Source organism: Phoenix dactylifera, chromosome 8 (assembly GCF_051530095.1).
Source record: "Phoenix dactylifera cultivar Ajwa chromosome 8, Ajwa_hap1_PhDact_Kaust_v1.1, whole genome shotgun sequence".
NCBI classification, from domain to species: domain Eukaryota; kingdom Viridiplantae; phylum Streptophyta; class Magnoliopsida; order Arecales; family Arecaceae; genus Phoenix; species Phoenix dactylifera.
The window spans coordinates 31,500,545-31,526,622 of NC_143197.1; the positions used below are offsets into that span (position 1 = coordinate 31,500,545).

Below are 26,078 nucleotides of genomic sequence, written 5' to 3' on the forward strand. Positions count from 1 at the left end.
CAGCCTGGTTAAACCAACTGATAACCTGCATCGTATTGTGGAGCTCGTTGAGACTTGGGGACGGTGGCATCCTTGTGTACCTTGCATTTTACCAAAATGATGGTTCGATAGCCTACGATGGCATCAATATGACGCCATCCAGATGGGTCCTTTAGGTGGTGCCTCTTGTCAGTCTACACATTTGTTGCCCATTATGCAATGTGGTAAGTGATGTGACCAATAGTTGAGATGGACCCTGATCCTGGATGATTCTAGCATTGATTCATCAATGGCGCCCTGCACGGGTCTCAGATGCTTTGATGGAGGAAGGCTACACCAGAATCCCTGTGAGAGTGTGATGCTTCAAGGCAGGTGAATATTTATTGGGAAGGCACTAGTGTTTAAGAACGACATGACTATGCAGACCCATACAGATGTATGTTTACTCCTATATTGATTATTCATCGAGAAAATCTTAAGTATTTATACAGGACTGAAAAACTCAAAAAATACCTTCTGATTAGTCTTTTTGGATGAGATCATGAATTGTTGGAAATAGTATCAGAGCGGACCCGACCTATAGCCCATGTGGACTAGATGTCACGACCCCCGCCCCATTCCCGGCGGGCCGCCGCGACGGTCCTAGGGTGCGGGTAGGCATAAGGCCACCAGCCACCACGTAGAACCCTACTACCTATCAATCATCAATAAATTCTGAAAATTTTGGCATGATGCATGCACAAAATGATCACCTTTCCTATGGTGACCTGTCAGGATTATCTCATTACATACAACAACGCTACCTGTCAGAGCAGCAATCACATAACCTGTCACATAACGAACCTGGACAATATACATCAATACATCATCACAGGCATATAACTCAACTGTATAAAAATCTGGTTCCTATCCATCCATGGTCAAACCCATATCCACAACAGGATCTATGACTGTAACTATACACTAAATACAACAGAAGGTTTATAATACACCAAAAGGGGATAAACCTCTATCTACATTATACTATACTATACTATGGAGCGGCACAGCTAGCAGGCAATCTCTAACCCTGCTCTTCTCTATACAATACCTGCCCTGCAATCAAAAACACCAAACTGGGGAGTGAGTATATGAATACTCAGTGAGTGGAGTAGAGAGTACTATGCACATGAGACAGAATATAATCATGGCTCGAGATGAAATCTCAAGATCAATAACAACATGAACATGAACTCAACATAGAGAATATGGAGTAAATCATCAATATCACCACAATCAATATCAACTCATCTGAAGCATATATGGAATAATCAAGTAAACATATATGCTACTCATGAATATGCTCAACAGATCATAATGCTGGAACATACAAATCAGGTGTCAATATGCTGAAATCATCACTAGACAGCTGTCGGGAGGTGGGTTTTATGCCCCAGGCGAACCAGCAACAACTCCCTACTGTCACATGCATATGCAGGATAAGACACCATATCGATAATGTAAATGCTAAACAGCTGTCGGAAGGTGGGTTTTACGCCCCAGGCGAACCAGCAACAACTCCCTACTGTCACATGCATATGCAGGATAAGACACCACACTAATCATGTAAATACCGGCCAGTATCCAGAACAGAAATCCATCTCACATCTACATACTAAACGGCACCTCGCGGGAATTCTACATCCGCGGAAAGCCATACTGCACCTCGCGGGGTCTTACTATGCCCGGCGGCAAGCAGAATATAAGTCGTAGGACCGGCCGATCCTACGCCTAGGGCCGTGTCCCCCCTAGGAAGGGACTGGGCTCCGCCCACCCAGAAGGCTACTATGTGCACAAAGGCCAATGTTCAACCCCATCGACTATAGGTGTCCTGCAGATACTGTCAAGCCATGCATGAATGCCATAATGCACCTTCCCAATACTCTACTAAAAAGGAGTATAATCAAGACTACCACTCACTCGATCATGACCCAATCATAAACTAACATCAGGTTTGGGAGTGAGGGGTCAAGGGTGTGCAATGCAACTCAATATACCACTGAAATGGGCTCTACAAATCTTTGAAATAGAGGAAATGAAATCAATTTACAAAAGAAATCATTTCACAATTCAGATCCAATTTGATTACTCATCAACCCCTCGTAATTCCTCTCAATGTTTCCTCAAATGCATGTACAGAATAATCAAGCATGGAGAATCAAGATTATAGAGGAATCTACTACGATATCAATCAATATGCTCAAGTGGAATCAATTCACACTTAGCGACATTCATGAAAATGAATTAAGGAAGCTCATGGTGCAAAGTACATGACTCCCACTCACCTGTCAATCTGGCACAGCCCTGATACGCCTCCAAAAATCTACAGCTGGCAGTGGGGAACTTCTTCCTCTTGTTTCCTAGCTTCTTGCCCAACTGATACATGCATTTACAATATATTTAGTTTTGTATCAAGGGCTATAATCTACGTGCCAATTATAATATAGGGAACTTTAATTGATTCAACTCACCTGTTCCCTAAATCTTTTCTTTTCTTTCTTCTTTTTCTTTTTAATTAATTAACTCACCATTTATGTGTATTAGGGACTCCCTTGCATGAGTACAAGGTCCCTTTTAGCTTGATCTAGGCTTAATACTCTATTATAGCATGAAATTCCTTATTTTCCACCCGGATGAACAGTAATCCGGACCGACAGCCGGTTACTTCATCCCGGGTTTGATCTACTTTCAGGACTCCAAATTTGATGAAATTTTTACCTAACATTCTACACTCATAGGAGATTCTAAAGAGGTAAATGCATTGCTATCGGAGGTCGTTTGACCCCCTAAATAATTCGCCGAAGTTGGGACTTCGACACCATTTTTCCGTAGTGCCGGAAAAATTTGTCAAAATCCGATTCTTCTTCTTTTAACCGCCTCTACAACCCTTATCCGACCCCTCTAGACTATATTCACCCTTTGTATAGCCTAATGTCATCAAAAGACTAGATAGGGATGGATATTTACCTTTTTCTTTTTGAAAATCGAGGTCCTTGCGTAGAGGGGAAGGAGATCTACGTTTTTCCCTTCAGCTGGAAGTGCAACCGGGATCCCTTTCCTCCTTGAATCCCCTTCCTCTTCTTCTTTCTTCTTCTTCTTCTTCTCTTTTTCTTTCTTTCTTTCGTCTGTTTCACGCCTGAGAACCCCCTCCCTCTTTCTCTCGGTTTCATTCCAAAAGCCAGCTCAAACCCTCCAATTAAATCACATCAAGACACTATTCACCCTTTGTTTAATATTATTAAATTCCCATTTTGCCCCTAACACTTCAACATATCTACCGTTATGCCATTAACTTTTGATTCCTTCCAATTTTACCCTTACCACTTCAATGCATCTACAACTATGCCATTATTTTTTGATTCTTTCCTATTTTACCCCTTATATTAATTGAAAAGGACTATTCTATCCCTTTTTATATAAAAAAAATATTTTGGGGTTATTACATCCTCCCCCCCTTATATAAAATTCGTCCTCGAATTTAAAAGAGTAAATTACCTGTCATAGCTGCATTCGATGTCTGTGCCTCCTGTGGATTTACCGTGAACACCCTTCCTTGCCCTCTGCCTACTGGAGCTGACAGTTGAGATGGTCCAGCACTCTGCTGTGATGTTTGTGCTTGACCTCTACCTCTGCCTACAGGCTCCCTACTACTAGGCCTGTCCATCTGCACAGAAGGATAGGATGCCAAAGGCACAAACTGCTGGGTGGCACCCTGCGGACATTCTCTGACAAAATGACCCGGCTGTCCACATCTGTAGCACACTCCCTGACCCATTCTGCATCTGCCAGGGTGCTGCTTCCCACATATGCCACATACTGGCCATGATTGGAACCTAGATTCAGTTCTGGCCATAGTGACTGGAGGACGAGGTACTGATAGTAGAAAAGTATCTTGTGATTGACCTCTTTTCCTTCATTTCCTCTTACGTGGGGCAGGTGGAGCTGAGCGTACAGACTGCTCCGTCGGGCCCTCCGAGAGATCTACTCCCTCAGATCTATCTCTACTGCTTTGCCCTTTCCCCATACTCATTTTCCTCTGTTCTCTTTCAGCCCTTTCCTCTTTGTTTCTGATCTCCCACTGTTTTGCTTTATCAATCAGCCTAGACAAGGTGGGGACCTCTACTGCCAGCACTGCATTATAAAGCGGGGAAGTCAGACCCCGCCTGAATCTTTCTATCCTGGCAGTTTCAGTGGGGATGATGTAAGGAGCATACTTCCCCAATCTAGTGAACTCACGAGCGTACTCAGATACGCTCATTCCGGGCATCTGCTTCAGCCTCTCAAACTGAAGAGCCCGATTCTGCCTCTCAGCCGGAGACAAAAACTCATCCATCACTGCTTGCCTGAACTCTTCCCAGGTTGGAGGATTCCTACTGTACAATCTGTCCTCCACGTGCCTCTGGTACCAGCCCCAAGCATCTTCCTTCATTGTAAGCCCTACAAGTTCTATAGCTCTTGCATCAGAACAGGGCAGTCTCCGTATCATCTTTTCAGTCTCCTCCAAGAATCTCTGAGGATCTTCACCTTCTTCCCCCTTAAACTCCGGGGTTCTGAGCCTCAAAAATTCCTGTACAGTAATCCCCTCATCATCTAGAGCCCGCCTAGCCAAACTTCTTGGCACAGGTACAGGAGGTGAGATGGATACTACTGACGGGGCAGGAGGTTTCCCCCGAGCAATCTGCTCTCTCAGAGCCTGATTCTCCGCCAGTAACCGTTCCATCAATGCATCTCTACTTCCTACCTCTCCTTGATCATTAACCCTCCGTCTATCAGCAGGAGGAGATTTTTCTCTTTGGGGCTCGACATGTGCAGAACCCGCATCCAATACTATATCTGGCTCCATCCTCCTTCCAGGACGAGCAGGTCCTCTCCTTGGAGGTATTCTTTATATCTCTCTAAAAAAGTCAAAAAGAGAGGATGGTCGTTACACACTGAGTCATGATATATTTTACTGAGTTGTAAATGACTCATAAAATAACATACAGAAAAATTCTATGCTCCATAGTATAATCCTATACTTAATCCTGACTCATCCTATTGCTCTGACAGGACTCTTCTTAACCTTTGCTCTGATACCAAGCTTTGTCACGACCCCCGCCCCATTCCCGGCGGGCCGCCGCGACGGTCCTAGGGTGCGGGTAGGCATAAGGCCACCAGCCACCACGTAGAACCCTACTACCTATCAATCATCAATAAATTCTGAAAATTTTGGCATGATGCATGCACAAAATGATCACCTTTCCTATGGTGACCTGTCAGGATTATCTCATTACATACAACAACGCTACCTGTCAGAGCAGCAATCACATAACCTGTCACATAACGAACCTGGACAATATACATCAATACATCATCACAGGCATATAACTCAACTGTATAAAAATCTGGTTCCCATCCATCCATGGTCAAACCCATATCCACAACAGGATCTATGACTGTAACTATACACTAAATACAACAGAAGGTTTATAATACACCAAAAGGGGATAAACCTCTATCTACATTATACTATACTATACTATGGAGCGGCACAGCTAGCAGGCAATCTCTAACCCTGCTCTTCTCTATACAATACCCGCCCTGCAATCAAAAACACCAAACTGGGGAGTGAGTATATGAATACTCAGTGAGTGGAGTAGAGAGTACTATGCACATGAGACAGAATATAATCATGGCTCGAGATGAAATCTCAAGATCAATAACAACATGAACATGAACTCAACATAGAGAATATGGAGTAAATCATCAATATCACCACAATCAATATCAACTCATCTGAAGCATATATGGAATAATCAAGTAAACATATATGCTACTCATGAATATGCTCAACAGATCATAATGCTGGAACATACAAATCAGGTGTCAATATGCTGAAATCATCACTAGACAGCTGTCGGGAGGTGGGTTTTATGCCCCAGGCGAACCAGCAACAACTCCCTACTGTCACATGCATATGCAGGATAAGACACCATATCGATAATGTAAATGCTAAACAGCTGTCGGAAGGTGGGTTTTACGCCCCAGGCGAACCAGCAACAACTCCCTACTGTCACATGCATATGCAGGATAAGACACCACACTAATCATGTAAATACCGGCCAGTATCCAGAACAGAAATCCATCTCACATCTACATACTAAACGGCACCTCGCGGGAATTCTACATCCGCGGAAAGCCATACTGCACCTCGCGGGGTCTTACTATGCCCGGCGGCAAGCAGAATATAAGTCGTAGGACCGGCCGATCCTACGCCTAGGGCCGTGTCCCCCCTAGGAAGGGACTGGGCTCCGCCCACCCAGAAGGCTACTATGTGCACAAAGGCCGATGTTCAACCCCATCGACTATAGGTGTCCTACAGATACTGTCAAGCCATGCATGAATGCCATAATGCACCTTCCCAATACTCTACTAAAAAGGAGTATAATCAAGACTACCACTCACTCGATCATGACCCAATCATAAACTAACATCAGGTTTGGGAGTGAGGGGTCAAGGGTGTGCAATGCAACTCAATATACCACTGAAATGGGCTCTACAAATCTTTGAAATAGAGGAAATGAAATCAATTTACAAAAGAAATCATTTCACAATTCAGATCCAATTTGATTACTCATCAACCCCTCGTAATTCCTCTCAATGTTTCCTCAAATGCATGTACAGAATAATCAAGCATGGAGAATCAAGATTATAGAGGAATCTACTACGATATCAATCAATATGCTCAAGTGGAATCAATTCACACTTAGCGACATTCATGAAAATGAATTAAGGAAGCTCATGGTGCAAAGTACATGACTCCCACTCACCTGTCAATCTGGCACAGCCCTGATACGCCTCCAAAAATCTACAGCTGGCAGTGGAAAACTTCTTCCTCTTGTTTCCTAGCTTCTTGCCCAACTGATACATGCATTTATAATATATTTAGTTTTGTATCAAGGGCTATAATCTACGTGCCAATTATAATATAGGGAACTTTAATTGATTCAACTCCCCTGTTCCCTAAATCTTTTCTTTTCTTTCTTCTTTTTCTTTTTAATTAATTAACTCACCATTTATGTGTATTAGGGACTCCCTTGCATGAGTACAAGGTCCCTTTTAGCTTGATCTAGGCTTAATACTCTATTATAGCATGAAATCCCTTATTTTCCACCCGGATGAACAGTAATCCGGACCGACAGCCGGTTACTTCATCCCGGGTTTGATCTACTTTCAGGACTCCAAATTTGATGAAATTTTTACCTAACATTCTACACTCATAGGGAATTCTAAAGAGGTAACATGCATTGCTATCGGAGGTCGTTTGACCCCCTAAATAATTCGCCGAAGTTGGAACTTCGACACCATTTTTCCGTAGTGCCGGAAAAATTTGTCAAAATCCGATTCTTCTTCTTTTAACCGCCTCTACAACCCTTATCCGACCCCTCTAGACTATATTCACCCTTTGTATAGCCTAATGTCATCAAAAGACTAGATAGGGATGGATATTTACCTTTTTCTTTTTGAAAATCGAGGTCCTTGCGTAGAGGGGAAGGAGATCTACGTTTTTCCCTTCAGCTGGAAGTGCAACCGGAATCCCTTTCCTTCTTGAATCCCCTTCCTCTTCTTCTTTCTTCTTCTTCTTCTTCTCTTTTTCTTTCTTTCTTTCGTCTGTTTCACGCCTGAGAACCCCCTCCCTCTTTCTCTCGGTTTCATTCCAAAAGCCAGCTCAAACCCTCCAATTAAATCACATCAAGACACTATTCACCCTTTGTTTAATATTATTAAATTTCCATTTTGCCCCTAACACTTCAACATATCTACCGTTATGCCATTAACTTTTGATTCCTTCCAATTTTACCCTTACCACTTCAATGCATCTACAACTATGCCATTATCTTTTGATTCTTTCCTATTTTACCCCTTATATTAATTGAAAAGGACTATTCTATCCCTTTTTATATAAAAAAAATATTTTGGGGTTATTACACTAGAGAACACTGCAGTACGAGCTACTTGAGGCTGACCACGGGCCGATCGTGATGCTTGTGATTAGATTTGGATGAATTTGGACTCTTAGCCTGACGAGGATGTCAGAAGTTAATAAGAAAAGTATGTGAGAATTTTTACAGGCATGTATTTAGTGTTACATTGGTTATTTGCTGGGAAGATCTTGGATTGTTACAATAATATTGTGACTTGAATAGATGATAGAGTGCCAACTACCCTACTTGTAAGATCTCTCCGATGGTTGTAATAGAAACTTAGGATCAAACATAATTAGGTTCATTTGGATTTTAGGAGTTGGCTGTCTTGGGGTATCGGGCGGGGCTACACCCATCATATGGCCCAAATTTGCACACAAATACTAATCCCAAACTGGATTCGTAATGGCACAAGATAAAGCGAATGAGTTAAGAATCAAAACCACATGGCAAGTCAGCTTAGGACATCCGATATACCATAAATAATTTATGAAACTACAGAGTATGCCTAGTATCAAACTTCTCCTGTTGACAAGATCAACATAAACAAGCCCTCTTAGCATAATTCACTGTATTTACATCCATACATTAATCCACTCCATGATGAAAGCTGCAAAAATACTTGACAAAAGTTTTTAGCTTGTTCAAAATTCGATTTACTTGATAGCCAATTACAAAGATTTTTTTACAAAAAGAAAAAAGAAAAAGGAAAACTGCGCAAATGCATCACCAATCCATCCAGCAAATGAACATAATCTGCATGATATTTGCCCCCATTTGAACGTTTTCCTGATCAATATATGCATCTTTTTCCCATCTACAGTTGTCAAACCTAAACCCAAGAATCCAATAGAAAGCTCCTGAAAGTAATAAAAAAACAAAAGGACAATTGCCACATGTAGCAAAAAGGAGAACGTTTTTTTTTTTTTTTTTTTTTTTGCTGAAGCGGGTGCTTCATACAGAACGTGTATGAATACACCCAATAAGGTCAAAATACAATATCTCGCGGAGTGCCAGTGGCAGCTCCCCCTCCCCTGACCAAAGGGCGTAACCCGAGTGGTGGGCCGCATAGGCGGCCACCCAATCAGCCGCCCCATTGGCTTTCCGAAATACATGCTTGGCCTGGATGGCCCTCCATCTCTCATCATCCTGACTATATCGCGGATCAAGGGGTGGTCTAAGCTCTCGCCCCTCAACCCTTTCTGAATCCATCCAATGACAGTGGCTGAGTCGCCCTCCAAAATAATCGAGCTGGTCCGCGTCATCGCCCGTGCATGTCGAAGCCCCGCCCAGGCAGCGCGCAGCTCTGCTCCCGGGACTGATGTAGCGAACACCTGGCAGCCGCCTGCGGCTACGACCGTGGAATGCTGGTCCCGTATGACAAAACCTGCACCACCTCGCGAGCCGCCATCCAACACAGACCCATCAAAGTTGACCTTGAGGAAGCTCGGGGGTGGGGGCTCCCAGGTGAAAAACACCATCTGAGGAGCTACCGGAGCAAGGGGGGAACCCCAGGTGTCCCGAGCTGTCAAAGGTCTAACTAAAGAAGGGATATGGCTGATCTCCATGGCTTGTGCTCGAGCAAACTCTGCTGCAAACCTCGGTGACACCCTGCGCTCGCCGAGAGTACGAGCATTCCTTGCCAGCCAGATCTGAAGGGCTGTGCAAGTCGCTCTGATGCCCTCCTCATGAGTCTGCGGACTAGCTAGCCACTGCCGCGTCACCCTAAGGAACTGTATCCGCGCACATCGGGCCCCCTGCGGGATCCCTGTCCACTGCCATATCGACATCGCCCAAGTACACTGGAAGAGCACATGGTCCACTGTCTCCTCAGCTCCACACGTCCCGCACTCCACAGGGATCCCCCAGCCACGCCTGCTCAGCACTGCTCTCGTCGGAAGGCGGTCCCAGAACACCTTCCACAAAAAGAGAGCTACCCTCGGGTGGAGGCCGGACCTCCAGATCCAAGCGCAATCTGGCCCCGGCTCGTGCTCTGGCTGAATGGCGCGGGAGAGGTCTCCCAGCCTAACACCGGCCCGGCTCGAGGTGCCCCAAACTCTGACATCCGGCCCCCCACATCCTGGAAGCGGAAGGGACCGAATCCTCGCGGCTAGGTGTACCCCAAAGAACAGCCGTAAGCTGGCCTCATCCCACTCTGCCCCTCCTGGTACTAGGAGATCGCACACCCGTAGCCCCTCCACTGCCGCTGTATCAACCATGGTCGGCCAGCGACTCAGGGGAAGGGTGTCCACCCACGAATCACTAGTCACATCAATACTCCGTCCATCGCCGATCAACCACCTGGTATGTGCCGCAACTGATGGAAGGTACCTCCCGATCTCGCGCCACATGAAGGAGACTCGACGACCGGTCCGTGCTGCTGCTGAAGCCCCCCGACCATATCTAGCTGCCATCACTTGACTCCAGAAGCCGTGTGGCTCTAACATAAACTGGGCCGCGTGCCGGGCAATGAGTGCCTCACGCCTCTCGATGAGGGACTGCACCCCTAGACCACCCTCGCTAGTAGGAAGGCAAACCTGCTCCCAAGCTACCAGGTGCACACCATGGCCTCCACTATATGACCCCCACAGAAAGCTCCGAAGAAGGCGCTCGATCCTCAGCAGAATCGTCTTCGGTACTACTGTGTTGGCCATAAGGTACACCGGAATGGATCCCAGCACTGATCTGACCAATGTCACTCTCCCCATCATGGATAGGGAGGATGCCCTCCATCCCTCCAGCCTGCTCTGGACCCGCTGCATCAAGCCCAAGCACTCGTCCACCTGTAGCCTCCGACCCGTGATAGGGACGCCGAGGTAGGTCAGCGTCCCCTCCTGCTCCGGTACCTGCAGTATCCCTCTGATCTCCTGTCTGACTCTGCTCTCTGTGCTGGGGCTGAAGAAAATGGCAGACTTGAGGAAGTTCACTCTTTGACCGGATGCCACGCAATAGTCTGCCACCACCCTGCGTAGGACCCGTGCCTCTGGAATCCGTGCTCTGGCCAAGAGAAGACAGTCATCAGCAAAGAGTAAATGGGAGATAGGGCGAGCCCCCGGTGCTGGCACATAGGCCTCCAGCTCCCGGCTGGCACACGCTCCCTGCAAAGCACGTGATAAAATATCAGCACAAATAATAAACAAATAAGGGGATAAGGGACATCCCTGTCGTAATCCCATCGTGGACTCGAAGAAAACTGATGGAGTGCCGTTGACCAAGATAGAAAACTTTGGCCCCCGGACACACCCCATAATCCACCCAATCCACTGCCTGGGGAAGCCGTACGCCTCCAGTACCCGCTGGAGAAAACTCCACCTGATCCTGTCGTAAGCCCGCTCCATGTCCAGCTTGACTGCCATCAAGCTGTGCCGCTTCGATGCCCGCCGAAGATCCCACATCATTTCCTGGGCTAACATAACATTATGAAAAATATTTCTACCAGCTACAAAGGCCCCCTGTTCCTGACTAATGATGCCAGGTAAAAGGGGCTTCATCCTGCCCACCAAAATCCTTGTCACAACCTTGTATAAGGTTGTGCACAAGCTAATGGGCCTAAAGTGACAAGGCTCAGCCGCATCCTGGCGCTTAGGCATAAGCGTGATGAAGGTGGCCTTCCAATCCGCAGGCATCGCTGCCTGGGTGAAGAAGCACTGGATAGCCTCCACCACTGCTGGTCGGATGATACCCCAATACTGCCTGAAGAAAAAAGGGGGGAAACCATCAGGTCCCAGGGCCTTGTCAGCTGCCAAGGCCCAGACCGCCTCATGCACCTCCTGTGCCATCACCGGTCGGATCAAGGAGTCACACTCAACATCACCAATACCCACGTCCACCCTAAGTGGGTGGTGACCATCATGGGCCTCCTCGTCCTCTGTCCATCTAGCGCGGAAAAAATCAAGCAAGACCTGTCGAATGGCAGGCTCACCCTCCACCCGATGGCCAGACCCATCGCGCAGGGAATGGATCATGCTCCGTCGTCTCCGGATGACTGTCGTCCGATGAAAGAAGCTAGTATTACGATCACCCTCGCTTACCCACTGCACACGAGATTTCTGTCTCCAGAAGATCTCATGTTGCCGTAGCAGCGAATGGTGAGTCGCAAGTAGGCCCCGAAGGTCGACCATATCGTCCTCCGGAAGCACGCCTCCTAGGTCTTCCTTCCTTTGAAGCTCAGCGATCGAGGTTTCTATCCCCTCCAGACGCCGGAAAATGTTACCCACAACCTCGCGGTTCCAACGGCGAAGGCGCCTCTTGGTCAACTCAAGTTTGCGCGAGACCTGTCGCAAGGAGAACGGTTTTTTGAAAGGAAAACGAAAAGCAAAGAGGTGAAAAGCTGTGCTCGAAGCATATGCTGAGAAGATTCCCTCCATGGGAGCCTACAAAAGGCCCCCACACTCGCCACCAAGTCTCCATTTCTCCATACTATAACATCTATTAAAGACTCTCCCCTTTTGCTTTACGTTGTTTGCTTGATGCTGATGTAGCTGGCAGTTCTCATGTTAGGGTAGTGTGAGCTACCGATTCACCAAAAAAAAAAAAAAAGAAAAAGACTCTCTCCCTTTACCAACGGATGCCCTCTTCCTCTCCTCTTGGATTTGGAGTCCCTTCTCGGACTCCCCCAGCAATGGCCTGAGCGACAATAATAACAGCCGGCGATGTCGCAGGTAGCGATAAGGCGGCAATCGCTGCGGCCATGCAGGGCAACTTGGTAACTTTGGCAGCTCACCATCTCTTTGCTAAGGTGGCTATGGAATTATCTAAGCTCTAGAGTTTGAGGTCCCTTCTATAGTATAAACATGCATCCATGGGGAGATGTCCTTTATTTTTCTTTCATAATTGTGTTATTTTCTGCATGAAAGTTTTTGAGAACTGCCTTTTTATGACTTGAGTCCTTTTCACGGGCTTTCTCTGAATAGAAGACATGTTGCCTCTCTTAGGCCTTGGCTTTTGTGGCCTAACTTTCACTCTTGTCATTGTTCAGCCAAGATAAGTCAAACATATCTCTGAATCCCAACACCACCCCACCCCAACGCACACGGAAAATTCGTCGACAGCGGTGCAAAAGGCCACTTCTTAATCACACCGTATTTAAGGAGTCCCCGTATCATAAGCCTTTTGGATTAGATAGATTCCGTTGAGGCTATTGTATGGCTGTTGCAACATAATCTACATGCTGATTCAATCGAATACAGCTCAAACTGAAAAGGTTTTCAGCCTAAATCCAGGTTGAAACACATGCCGGATCAGAGAACCAGTATGTGAAACTGTTACGTTATTTGGGGGCATCTTGCAGGTAGAACTTCCAAAATGATAAACCACGGTACCGGGACATGGCTAAGCCAACAATAATTTTCACACATTCACCCAGCAAATTAACAGCTCCTGCTGTCTGAAACATTGCTTATGCCACGTTAACGAGCTTATACCGCATGCTTGATAAAAAGTTCCCTGAGCAAATAGGAATAAAAGAAGCACTCTCTGAGAAGCGAAAAGAAATAGCCACCCTCTTAAGAGTGAAAACAATTCGCACCCTCAAAAAAGTGATGGCTGTGCTGCGAGGCAAAAGGTACATCCATCGGTAACTGTAAATTAAAAGTTCAGGATTAAAATGATTCACCATCAGCTGTGCTTAAAATGAAATGAGACCCCCCAAGAGTTCCACAGCGAACACCGAAATTGTCTTCTTACAGATGATGCGATAGTGGTTGGCCAGTCTCGGAACATATCAGGAGGCTATCCGAGCGACTTGCACAACCTATCAGATCTGGTTGGCAAAGAACGCTCGCACCTTCGGCGAGCGCAGGATGTCGCCAAGGTTTGTTGCGGAGTCTGTTCGTGCACTGGCGATGAAGTCCAGACTTACCATCCCTTCAGATACACCCTTGATGGCTTGGGACACCTGGGGTTCCTTTTCTGCTCAAGCAGCTCCTCGGACGGTGTTTTTCACCTGGGAGCCCCCACCCCCGAGTTTCCTCAAGGTCAACTTTGACGGGTCGGTGTTGGATAGAGGTATGCGAGGCGGGGCAGGCTTCGTTATACGGGACCCTCAATCCAGGGTAATGGCAGCGGGCGGTTGCCGGTTGTTCGACATATCAGTTCCAGAGGCGGAGTTGCGAGCTGCCTGGGCAGGTCTTCGCCATGCACAGCAGATGCTGCAGGCTAGCTCGATCATCTTGAAGAGCGATTCGGCTACAGTTATTGGATGGATCCGGTGGGGACCGAGTGGTGAGAGCACAAACCACCCTCTGATCCGGAACATTGGGATGATGGTGAGAGATGGCGCGGCCTTTGAGGCCAAGCATGTATTCAGAGAGGCCAACAAGACTGGATGGCTGCATACGAGGCACACCACTCAGAATACGCCCTATGGACAGGTGAGAGGAAGCCACCATTGGCACTACGTGAGATTGTGTATTTTGATTTTTTTGGATATATTCAGACACGCGTTGTCTGAAGAACCCGTTTAAGCAAAAAAAAAAAAAAAAAAACACCGAAACCGTTTTAGCCCACAGCAAGGCTACGGCAAAGCAAACATGATAGCTACTGGCTTTTCAACACTCCAGAAAAAGGCCAGACGCAGAAAGGCACATAAAATACGTCCTTCCAATTGCACCACATACACCAAAACGCTAGTCCCTCGCTCATCCAGACGACGGCAATGCAATGATCCAGTTTGCAAGGGCAGCATTTCTTGGTTTGCCAAATTAGTGATTCTTATGGTTGATATCAGGTTTTCCAAATAAATTTTAGCACAGAAAGCATAAATGTAATCTTGCAACTTCCCCTTTTCTATAAAAGGCCACGAGTTCCGATGACAAATATACAACAAACGATACCGAAAACCCAACTGAAAACTGAAACCCCTGTGGATTGTGAGAGAGAAATTGTAGCGAACAAACTAGTCAAGGAGATATCAAGAGTGCGTCTTCAAAATAACAGTCTTACAAATTCTTACTGCATTCAATATCAAAATTAAACCTCAGAAAACCAAAAGAGCATAGTTTCCAAAATTCCTTTAAAATCCTTAAAGGAAAAAATCAAACGACATCTAGTAAAAAAAGCCAAGCACTTTTCCACCGACGTTCTTCCTCCTAGCTTCTTCATGGTCCATGATGCCCGCAGATGTTGTCAGCACAATGTAACCAAACTGCACATTGAGTACAAAAAGGAAAAAAAATAAGGACTTGATCAGCAAGATTCACAACAAGAACAGCATTCTGGTTGAATTTGAAGTATTAAATTCTCACAAAAAAACTAGGATACTGAAGTCAACATTAAAACAAGAAGTCATTTAGTTATATGAAAAGCCAGCAACTAAATAGAGCAACTAACCTGACGTGATGGAAGCAATCTTGCAGTCCAGGGCTCGATTTCTTTAACCCCCACATCAAAGCGAGGACTAATAACACCGCATTTGTTCAATCTCCCATTCAGCTCAACCACTATTTTACCAGCTCGGTGGTCATCTACATATTCAAACTCACCGATGTATCCTACAGACGCCATATACAGAAAAATCATCAGAAATAAATGAACGCACATATTTTCTGGTAAACAAGTGATTGCAGCATTGACAAACATATCATAAGACTAACCATGCTTCTGCATGACCAGAAGGAACTTGATGATCACTTTTGAAGAAGGCCTAATTAAGACCTGCCTCTTTCCACGCTTCTCAGCATTGTACATGCTCTTAAGAGCATCATTCAAGACGCTGACTCTTACCATCCTTACCAAGCCAGCAAAAAGAACTTCAGCATATAAAAGTGAGCAACATAAAAGAAATGCAAAAGGATGTGCTTCATCACTATGGTGCCAATTAATTACATGTGAAGGCAGCGCTCTTGGAGCACACTTTATTATCAGTCAGCAAGAAATGAAGAGGCAGTGAAATTATTATCATAACCACCAAATATCAAGTAAAATAATATAACTTGGCTCATTCAACTTGTTCTTACATTGCATACATGCAAGGGAAGGAGAAATTGCTCTGTCACATTGCAGAACGCCTATCAAACTAACTCCCATATTAACGTAAGAAATAGATAAATAAACTGCGAACGGAACGCCAATTAACACAATTGTGTGTGAGGGGAGTGTATCAGTGTGTTTGAGAGAGAGAGAGGGAGAGAGGGGTTCATGAGAGAGACAGAGAGCACTGATCAAGAAACAAAAAAAGCAGTTCTTGTATAATTAAATTAAATCAACGTTCCACGCAAAAAACAGGGGGTAAGAAACATAAAGATAAATTAAGCTGATTATTCACAGCCTGCTTTTCAGACCTAGGCATGACAGCACTGCTAACTTAACCACCAAGTCAAGTATTATAATCCAGTAAGACTAGAACCCATGCATGCAATCTTTGGCATATACATGTCTGATTAATCGAGGTTCTGCAAATGAGTTGCAATCAGTTCTCATTTCCATGTCTACCTGCTGATTTGGCACCAAAATCGAACTGATGTACCACTTGGCAAATGAGAGGCTTGTCAAGATACCTACAAGGCCATTTAGTGCACAGGAAACCTATGTAATTGGTTACGCCATTTAAGCCCAAGCAACTGCACTGTGACACCTGGACTCGCCACTTATTCCCAGGCATACCAATGTCAACATGATGAACCAGTATGGGTACAGGGCATGAGTTTGACTCATTGCAAATACACTCAAAGACAGGTCCTTAAAATCTAACAGCAGGTTAGCCCGAGAACGGAGAAGAACGGCCATCGATAGTTCAGCTCGATGAAGAGGAAATCGCCCAGGAGGGGAAGATGAGATCTCGAGAGAGATGATAAAGGGAAAAGGCATAAGAATAGGGCACTTTATTAGCAGGCTGATGGCACATGAGGTGCATGTGTGCTATTGAAGAAGGGAAATAAAGTAAATGGCTGTGATGACGTCCGCTTAAATCAAAAAAATTATATTTAAGCACTGTTTCACATGCTATTTACCGTTTAGATCGTGTTAACACAAATATTTACTATCAGTCCTTTGTTTTAATGCAAATTTACATTTTAGTTCCTGACCCTTATAATGCAAAAAAATCCATAAAATATACATAATTATGTATGCTGCAAAAAAATTATAACTTATACACATCATGGACTAAAACGAGATATGATCGAGATAACGTGTCAACGTAGCCGTAGCCGTATCCAACTTCAAGACCTTTTTTGATCGAGGCCCCATATCCTAAGATTTTGGGATACTATGGATCTGACTCCTAGATATATATCCATACTTGATACCTATATCCCTAGATCATGGTATGCCGTACCGTACCGAACTGAATGGTACCGACCATACCGTACTGTACCAGTACGAATGGCGCATTGACTCTCAATATGCCAAAAAATTTCATACCGTACTGTACCAACACTATGCTAATGTGGCACTAGTATAGATCCAATACAGATACAACGAACCTTGCCCTACATACATGTTGATATACCTATTCCAACTCTAGATCCTTTTTCTAGCCAAATCCCCGCATCCTAAGATTCAAGATATGATGGATCCTGACCCAAGATACGTACCCACAACCAAAAACATACCTAAACCCATGTAATATAGAAGACACAAACCACTAGTATTCATGTAGACTTAAAAATAGTCCATATATATGAGAACAGCTATTTAACATGAATGCACGCATATGGGGAACATTTTTAATATCCCAAAGCATAAGCAACTTAATTATGCATGTTCTGCCAACGTGGCTAACTAAATGGTGAAATATGTATTTACTGATCAGCAAGCATGCCAGATTATATATGGAAAAATGGATGCATTGAAGCACACATATATGTGCGCTTAATTTTAAAAGTGTGTCCGTGTGTACATGCATGTTATAGCAGCACTTCAGATCATTTTTAACAAAATAAACTCAGATAACAGATACTCATCAATTATATACTTATGATAAAAACTAAAACCCCATGACAGCCTTGATTCTAAAGAACAACTAACATTATCTATAAAGCAAATTGTCATCCAGAAACTGCCAGAGCTACTTAAATTCACAATATTTGCAAACCTAAACTTCAGAAGCAAAAAATAACAAAGTAATCATAGATCCATGAGAATTAACACTGTTGGCACGATTGTCATGCTTGACAAACAAGTTCACAATCACAAGACAATTTAGATGAGCAACACCCTACCCGCCTGTCTTATAACTGTTGAAAATGCCTTTATCAATACCCATAATCTCCCATGTCACACATTTTAGAAAACAGGTCAACCTGTTTTGAAAACTTTTCTACATAATGTCTGAATAAATTCGAAAAAAGGGGGGACAAATCTGATTTATATACAGGCTTAAGAACATGAACGTTTTACTGCAAGACGAAAATATACATAAATATCAAAGACATCAATATGAAAAATCAAAGGAGGAGACCCGAGAGGTTAAAAGATAAGAAAAATCAATATGAGAAAAAAACCCACCCCAAAGCATCATTAAACAACCACCAGTTGCTGAGAAACATCAACTTGCAACATAAAGAAATACGGTAATAGTTGTGTAATCGCTACACTGATGTAACAAATACCGACAAAATTAATCATGACATAATTGCATAACCAATGATGAATCTTGAATCCAGAATAAATACATCAAGTCCATAAACTTAACATGGATATGGCCCAAAAAAGAATCAAGAGATAAAATTAAAAAGAAGTCCAACATTGTTACCGGAAAATCTACGAGGCAGATAGGAATCAGATTAAACGGAGAAAAGTAATATGACGGGGTTATAATATCAAGATGGGTATACGAACCACATATAACGAGAAATCCATCAAAATTTCAAACTTGTAAGAGAATCACGCAAAAAATAGATCATCGGAGCTCAAGATTTAGGAGAAAGTCGAGATTAGGGATCTCACCTTCGGGAAGCAGAGCGCCGCGAGGAGAGAGCCGCCGGAAACTAAACCCTAGCCCGGAAAGGAATAGAATGAGAGCGAGAGGAAAGGATGGGGCGCCGATGGGGTCTTTAAGGGAGGAGGGTATGATGCGATTTAAGTAGCTCCTTATCACCGTGCTCTAGGGCTACTCGTGGGCCGTTGTGGGCCCAGTCACGGTTAGTCGAGCTAGACTTCGATTTAAGCCCAAGCTTTTCCGGACCGACTCTAGGGTGTCCTATAAGCTATACGTGGGCCGGACCATCTAAATTCCAGCCTATAATCTTCTGAAAGCTGAAGGAGCTTCAGACCAAATGAAAAAATATGCTGAAAAGCTGAGGCCATGCTTGACAAATTTAAAAGGAGTCTATGTTTTCAGCTATGTTCCTGTTTCTTCAGCCAAACAATTTTTTGATCATCTAGTTGAAATCTCATTGATGGGAGGTAATTTTGGGATTCTTATCGAAAAAAGAAAAGCATCTTTTAGATGCTCAGTTTTAACCTCATCAAACTGTTGTTGGAGAGGAAGTTCGAATAATTTCACTTAGTCTTGTACAAAAAGAAAAAAGAAACACTTAGTTAGCAAAGGGTAGATGCCTTTAATGACTAAAATATATATTCAAAACAAAGCTTTTTTCATGAACAGCTTCATTACAAGTGTGGCACACATGTTGTCAATGATTTAGGGTGCGCAAAAAAGTGTGGCACATATGCATCTAAATTAGACATGGTTGGATTGTATGTGTGGGTAATTAAGGGTTTGCAAGGCAAAAGAAATGATTAGACGTAAAAAGATTGAAGAGAGAATAGATGATTATTAATTGAAAAGGTTGCTATCAAGAAAGAGTGATAATGTACTTGTTTACTTCCGTCGAAAAAAAATGATATACATGCTTGCATATTTATGTAGTGACTTATTATAAGTTTGTACCAAGGTAACTATCAAATTCTTCAAAATGCATTGTCTTGCTTAGATGGCTATAAGTAAAGGTTTGTTTCTTGAAACATTGACAACGGACTAATTCTTTTATTCTCCTCTTCATCTTTTGATAACTAAATCAAGATCATCCATCTGCTATCTAGATCGTCTCATCAAATCTTACTAAAGTTTAGAAACTACTAAAAGACCTATTTGCATATAATAAATTATGGTAGCTGAATCCCGAAGAAAGATAAAATGTATGCCAGCGCTCAAACTAAAAGAATCAAGTAAAACAAGCGAAAGCTTTCTTTTCATCCTAGCATATCTTTCTTTGACCGTCACACTTTATAACAGACACATCAAAAAATTCGAGAAAATATCACAAAAGAAAGAAATTCAAGAATAAGATCTCCAATAATTCATGAAAACATAAGTGGATGGCGTAGAAATCAATAAAATGATGCAACGAAAAATTGATAAATGCAGTTCTTAACTTTTATCATGCATTTCAACCTTATGATATAGATGTGCATGTGGAATTTATTAGACTACTCGTGGTGTTTAATGTCAAATTGCTTGCCCTTATAACTTGGCATGGTGCATTGTTCACGATAATTTTTTTTTTTTTCATTTTTTTATAAAACAAACTCAAAGGGTGAGGAGCTGGGCAAATAAACCTTCTATAAAAATACTACTTCTCATCTAGGGCTAACCATGGTCTCGAGCCAAACTGGTTTCGAACCAGGTTTGCACCAGATCAAGATTATTTAGGTTAGGCTTTAACCTAAAAGTAGGGCCAAATAAACCTTCGGCTCGGCACATGCCGATGCTTGGCTCGGCCTAGGGTTGGCTCAAGGACCAAACTTAGAACCCGCACAATCTTTACCAAATATCATGGGACAATCAGGCTGAAACTTTTGGATCAATTAGACCAGTTTAGATAGGGTTGAGCTTCTCTGCTCAAACAAATTTATTCGAGTTAAATCTGATTACGCTTTGGTTGCTAGTGCCGAGATACAAGCTGAGGTTAGATAAAATTGTGGCTCGACCTAGCCTGGTCCCTTCCTGTTCCACCATTCCAAACGCCACTTTTCTCCCCGCTTAGAAGTTAGGAGACTAACTCTTGTGGGTAGCAGGGGGATAGTGCAGTACAAAAAAGTCACGATTGTAGGTAGGTTGTGTGGCAGCACCAATCACCGCATCCTACCATTTCAAGCGGAAATTGAAAGGTCACTGAAGTTTTTTCCTTTTTTTCAAAAATTTTTTGAACAAAAACATTAGGACTGAAATCAAATATGTTACTGATCATATGCTAATATATTTATATCTATATTTATTTTATTGGATATATATAAATACTAATACATATGTCAGTTAGATATAAAAATTTATATCTATATTTATTTTAAATAGATATATATATAAATCGAATGCTAAAAATATAGATATAAATATGAATATAAATTAGATAATTAAATTTTATGGCCACAAAATTAAATATATTAATAAGTATATGATGAATCAAGTTAATGACATATTAATATATTTATTTATTTATTTTATAAATTTTTAAGTGCTAAATAAAATTAAATATTATTATAAATGGAATCAAATAATCTAATACAAATTAAATAGTTATCTATGTATATTTATATTTTTTTTATATATAAATATAAATATTAGTTGCCAAGAACATATCTACATAAATCATATACTAGTATATCCATATTTGTTTTATTTGATGTATATAAATATTGATACACATGCCAGTCAGATGTAAAAATTTATATCTATATTTATTTTAAATGGATATAAATACAAAATAGATACTGAAAGTATTGATATAAATATGAATATAAATCGGATAATAAAATTTTATTGCTATAAAATTAAAAATATTAGTAAGTAGATGATGAATCAAATTAATAGCATATTAATATAATTATTTATTTCACTTATAATTTCATAAATACTAAATAAAATTAAATAAAGTTATAATAAAATCTTCAAATACAAATTGTATAGTTATCTATCCATATATATTATAGTCCCATGTTAAACTTTTTATTTAGGTACATGGAAATAGATGCCGATAAAATTATATGATCGACGGCTCGTCGAGATAGCATCGCTGCGCGATAAAGGCACGTGCAAGTCACAAGCCACCAGATGACCGGACCCGTATCCGATTCCCAGTAAATCAGTCCTCCACTCCTCTCTCCCCAAACCCTAACCACTCGTCGGATCCCCTTCCCTCCAATCCAATCCCGATACTGGGGAATCCTCGAAGCCAAATCCCAATGGCGTGCAATCCCAGCGGCTCCTCCTCCTTCGATCACCTTCTCCTCCAAAGCCTCATGGGCCGCCTCCAGCTCCGCCCCCCGTACCTCGACACCAACTCCTTCCTCTCCCACAGCCTCGACGACTTCCTCCTCCGCGATGAGCTCCCCTCCGACGACGAAGACGACGAGGAGGAGGAGGACGGCGAGCTCACCGCCTTCTCTGGGGACGGTGCCAGGCACCGGCGCCACATCGGCAAGGAGGAGGCCCGATTGGAGAAGGAAATCATCAAAATTGTCCACTCTGGCAATGCCAAGGAGAAGCTCAAGGCTAATTCCGGCCAATCCGTGTCCATCGGGGACCACGACATCTGCATCGGGGCCCACGAGGAGCCGGGATCCGAGTACCGGGTCTGGGAGTGGCACGGCCACATCATGCTGTTTGACGAGGAGAACGGGTACTCGGCCGAATACATCTATGGGAATTACTTCGAGCGGCTGCCGGACAAGAAGGGAGGAAGGAAGGATGAAGAGGAGGAGGACGACGAGGAGGGGACGAAGGTCAAGGCTGGAGCAAATTCTGGACTACGAGATCTGATCGGGGATTCGAAGGATCCCGTTGGGAATGGGGAAGGGAGGGTGCTCCACCGGAACTCTCGGAATTCTGGGACGGCGGCGAGGTAATGGACGAGGGTGATATCTGTTACCGAGGAGATGGAATTTGTCAAGAATGTATACAGTCATCCACAGTTTTTGCATCCAGATGTTATTCCGTATCGGTGACCCACTAAACTTATCCCATATCTTGGATGCTCTGTGTTTGTAATATTATAATCTGGATTTAGAAGTTACTCTCATGGTTTTAATAGTGAATATTTGTGATTTGTGTTTATTTGTGCTTTGTTGGTTTTGCATTCTTGATCCATGCGAATTTTCATTCAAAGTTATTGGGCAAATTAAATGAGTTTATAATCTTATGGCTGGATAATCCATGTTAATTTGGGTCTGATGGTGATGTTTCATACTCTGGCTGTTACATTATACAGTGTTCTGCTTTTTAGTTTGTCTTAAAACATGGCATGGAGTTTTGGACATGAAGTCTTTTTCAGTACGTCAACAGACAGAGGTGGACCGCAATGGAGTCCTCATGAATTTTGAATTAGCCCGTGTTTACAAGGGGCAGCATTCTTACTACAGATTATGTAAATGCCATGGAGCAACCAATACCATCTCCAAATTGATAGATAGATGTATGCAATGAAGTTCTGTGAAACATTATTCATGCAAGAGAGTAAATATTGACGCTGCTGTGATAGTTCTCAGACCTGGAGTAGTTGATACCTGATGCATTTAAAGTATTATATTATTGTTGAAGGTTGAATCTAAAAATTCCATACTTTTAGAACTTTTATGGACCAATTAGTGTTAGGACATCCCTGCGCAAAATCATGCAATAATTTTGTGTGCCCATTTGGAAACTTACCTTGGTGATTTACATTCTGAAGCCCAAAGACAAGGAAAATAGAATATGTTGGAATTGCAAAAGTGGACAAATATGCCACAGTTTTATATTTATTTTGTTGTGTTACTAATAGAATCTGGTTTCAAAATAAACTCATGAAACGAGCATATCATTCACTAGGCAAAAGAAATGCATGAATATCAAATACTCTTTGTGTGCAGATTTTCTGCATTTGAAATAGTTAGACATGGCAGAAGTTGGAGGTTGTCATATTTATTTGTACACTGCAAGATTCTTGGGAAAGTAAAGAAGCAGCCTGCTAGATTTTGCTACTGGTTAATTCCCTGTTTGTAGGTTTTGCTTGACAGTGTGGGATCTAATAGCTTTTGGAAAGTTTTATGTTGTATTTTCTTGGCCATGGGATATTTAATGCTTGCTACAGAAGCTTTCAAATTTATTAAGTTTTTTGTTTTAACATTATTTTAGAGTTATAATCTTTTAAAATTTCCAGTTGATTTGGTGGTAGTCAGCTCATTGAAAATTTCTTGAAGCACAGGCTTTTGTCGGAGTAATTCTAAGATCTTTAGGATAGACTCCAAAATGATCATGAGATATTTATACATATAGATGTATTGAACTTCAGTTTTGGTACTTTTGGATTATGTACTGATTTTGAAAAGGAAAAGACTATATATCACTAATTCCATGAAACAAAGATACCTTTTGGTTTAAACTGTTCTTTTAACCTTGTCTTTTTATATCTGCACCTTTCTGTTCAGATTCTCATGCAACGACGATCACAAATGCATAATCATCCACCTACAACACCTGCACTCGTTAGCAAATTGTTAGAATCATGATATTTCTGACTGAACTCTGTTTCATCTCTGTTTGCCATAAATTTTGCGATCCAAACTCTTATTTTACATGATTTTAGGATTCAATCTTCTAATCTTCGTTTCTAATTTGCTCCATAAATATCACCATCCACTTACATTTGCTATAGCATGGAAGAAGTTGATAGAGCTAGGAAATTTTGATACAACACTTTTTATTGTTTGCTAGTTCTTATCCTTGTTAGGAGAAGACCTTAAAGAGGATACATAAAATAGCTACTTCAACGATTTTGTACCTGGAAGACATTCCACCGTAACATCTTCACCTCCTGTTCCATATGCTTCACTATAAAGATTGACTGCCCTCTGCCGATCATCCAACTGTCAGTTCATCACCAAGTGCTGAAATTCTGAAACTCTTTTGGTAAGCTAATTGTTCTCAGTTTAAACAGGATAAGACCTCTCATTCACTTAACCAGTTGACTTTGTTCTCTAGTCAAGGTTATTGGGAAATTTTTGTAGCTTTTTGCAAAACCTGGGGCCATGTTGACATTTTTGGGATGATTGATGATCATGGCATACTGATTTTGTTGGTGATATTTGAGACATTGGATGTGAAAACCTTTTAACTGAGAAAATCTATGGATCATTTTATATATTTTAAGTCGAAGGATCCGTGCAAGCGTGTGTTTAGTCTTACATCAATTATGGGCTAAGTCAATTTTAAGTATTTATTTAGGGCTAAGGAATCTAAATAATATCTTCTGGCTAGTCTTTTTTGGTGAGGTTGTAGAAATTTTCTTAACAAATTTATCAGGTTGGGAAATTCAATGATGTATTCATGCACATATGATGTCAGATCTTCTTGCAAATCTATCTTTATTTTTATTTTCCTATGAGGTAGAAGACTTCCTTTATGGAGAGTGGCACCTTCTTTGTACTTTTCCTATTAATTCTTTGTCCATTCTTCCATCCTTTTTCCTTTCCCCGGCAATGTCAGCAGGCAGTCAATAATTTTATTTAGAAGGATACTTTGGAAAGCATTGTGGAGTTGCTCGATAGCTGTATTGCCTTTGTTTGTGTAGTTGCAGTGTTGCCTTCCCCCCCTATCCTAGTTTTCTCTCCTAATTTTTACTAGGGGATTAATCAGTGCACGTGGATCCATGCACATTATCTGATGTGTGAGAAATTGAGAGCATTGAGAGTGAACAAGTGTATGGATGTGGTGCATGGCCTGTACCAAAGTGAGTGCTTGATGAGTGAGACCCATAGGAACGACTGATTGGATTGGGTGCATGCAAGGTTAATGTGGTGCATGCAATGTAAGGAATAATATTTTCTTTCATTCTCTTTGCATTTTTTTCTCTCTTGAATTCTATAGAGCCTTTTTTTTTTTTTTTTTTGCGCTAAAACAGGCATTTCATATATCACGAGTACGAATACATCCAATAGAATCGGAAAACAAAAGGTCTCGAAGTGCTCTGGGCATCTCTCTCCTCAGTCCATAGGGTACCTTCTGAGTGGCTCGCAACATATGCCGTTATCTAGTCGGTCGCCCCATTGGCCTCACGATATATATGCATGGCCTGAAATGTGACATTCTCCCTTGCTATCTCCCAAATGTCGCGGAACAGGAGGTGAACTCCTCTATAACTGCTCGAGCCCTTTTGGACCCAGCTGATCACCGTGGCCGAA

The 26,078-nt window shown here is 42.4% G+C and overlaps 3 protein-coding genes across 3 annotated transcripts; 1 reads left to right on the plus strand and 2 right to left on the minus strand.

Annotated features, from left to right (window-relative positions):
- Positions 1-8,570: 8,570 nt before the first annotated feature.
- Positions 8,571-12,349, minus strand: LOC149753079 (uncharacterized). Its single transcript, XM_089924976.1, has 3 exons — positions 9,476-12,349; positions 8,697-8,842; positions 8,571-8,592 (listed from the first exon to the last, which is right to left on the minus strand). The coding sequence occupies exons 1-3, from the start codon at positions 12,347-12,349 to the stop codon at positions 8,571-8,573; spliced, it is 3,042 nt and encodes a 1,013-aa protein (XP_089781102.1).
- Positions 12,350-14,827: 2,478 nt separating this feature from the next.
- LOC103705947 (small ribosomal subunit protein uS8) lies at positions 14,828-18,992 on the minus strand. Its single transcript, XM_008789864.5, has 4 exons — positions 18,870-18,992; positions 15,575-15,708; positions 15,312-15,472; positions 14,828-15,126 (listed from the first exon to the last, which is right to left on the minus strand). Exons 2-4 carry the CDS (start codon positions 15,705-15,707, stop codon positions 15,028-15,030), a joined length of 393 nt encoding a protein of 130 aa, XP_008788086.1. The 5' UTR covers position 15,708; positions 18,870-18,992; the 3' UTR covers positions 14,828-15,027.
- Positions 18,993-21,945: 2,953 nt separating this feature from the next.
- LOC103705948 (uncharacterized) lies at positions 21,946-22,977 on the plus strand. The gene has a single exon (XM_008789865.6). It carries the CDS (start codon positions 22,107-22,109, stop codon positions 22,767-22,769), a length of 663 nt encoding a protein of 220 aa, XP_008788087.1. The 5' UTR covers positions 21,946-22,106; the 3' UTR covers positions 22,770-22,977.
- The last annotated feature ends 3,101 nt before the right edge of the window (positions 22,978-26,078 follow it).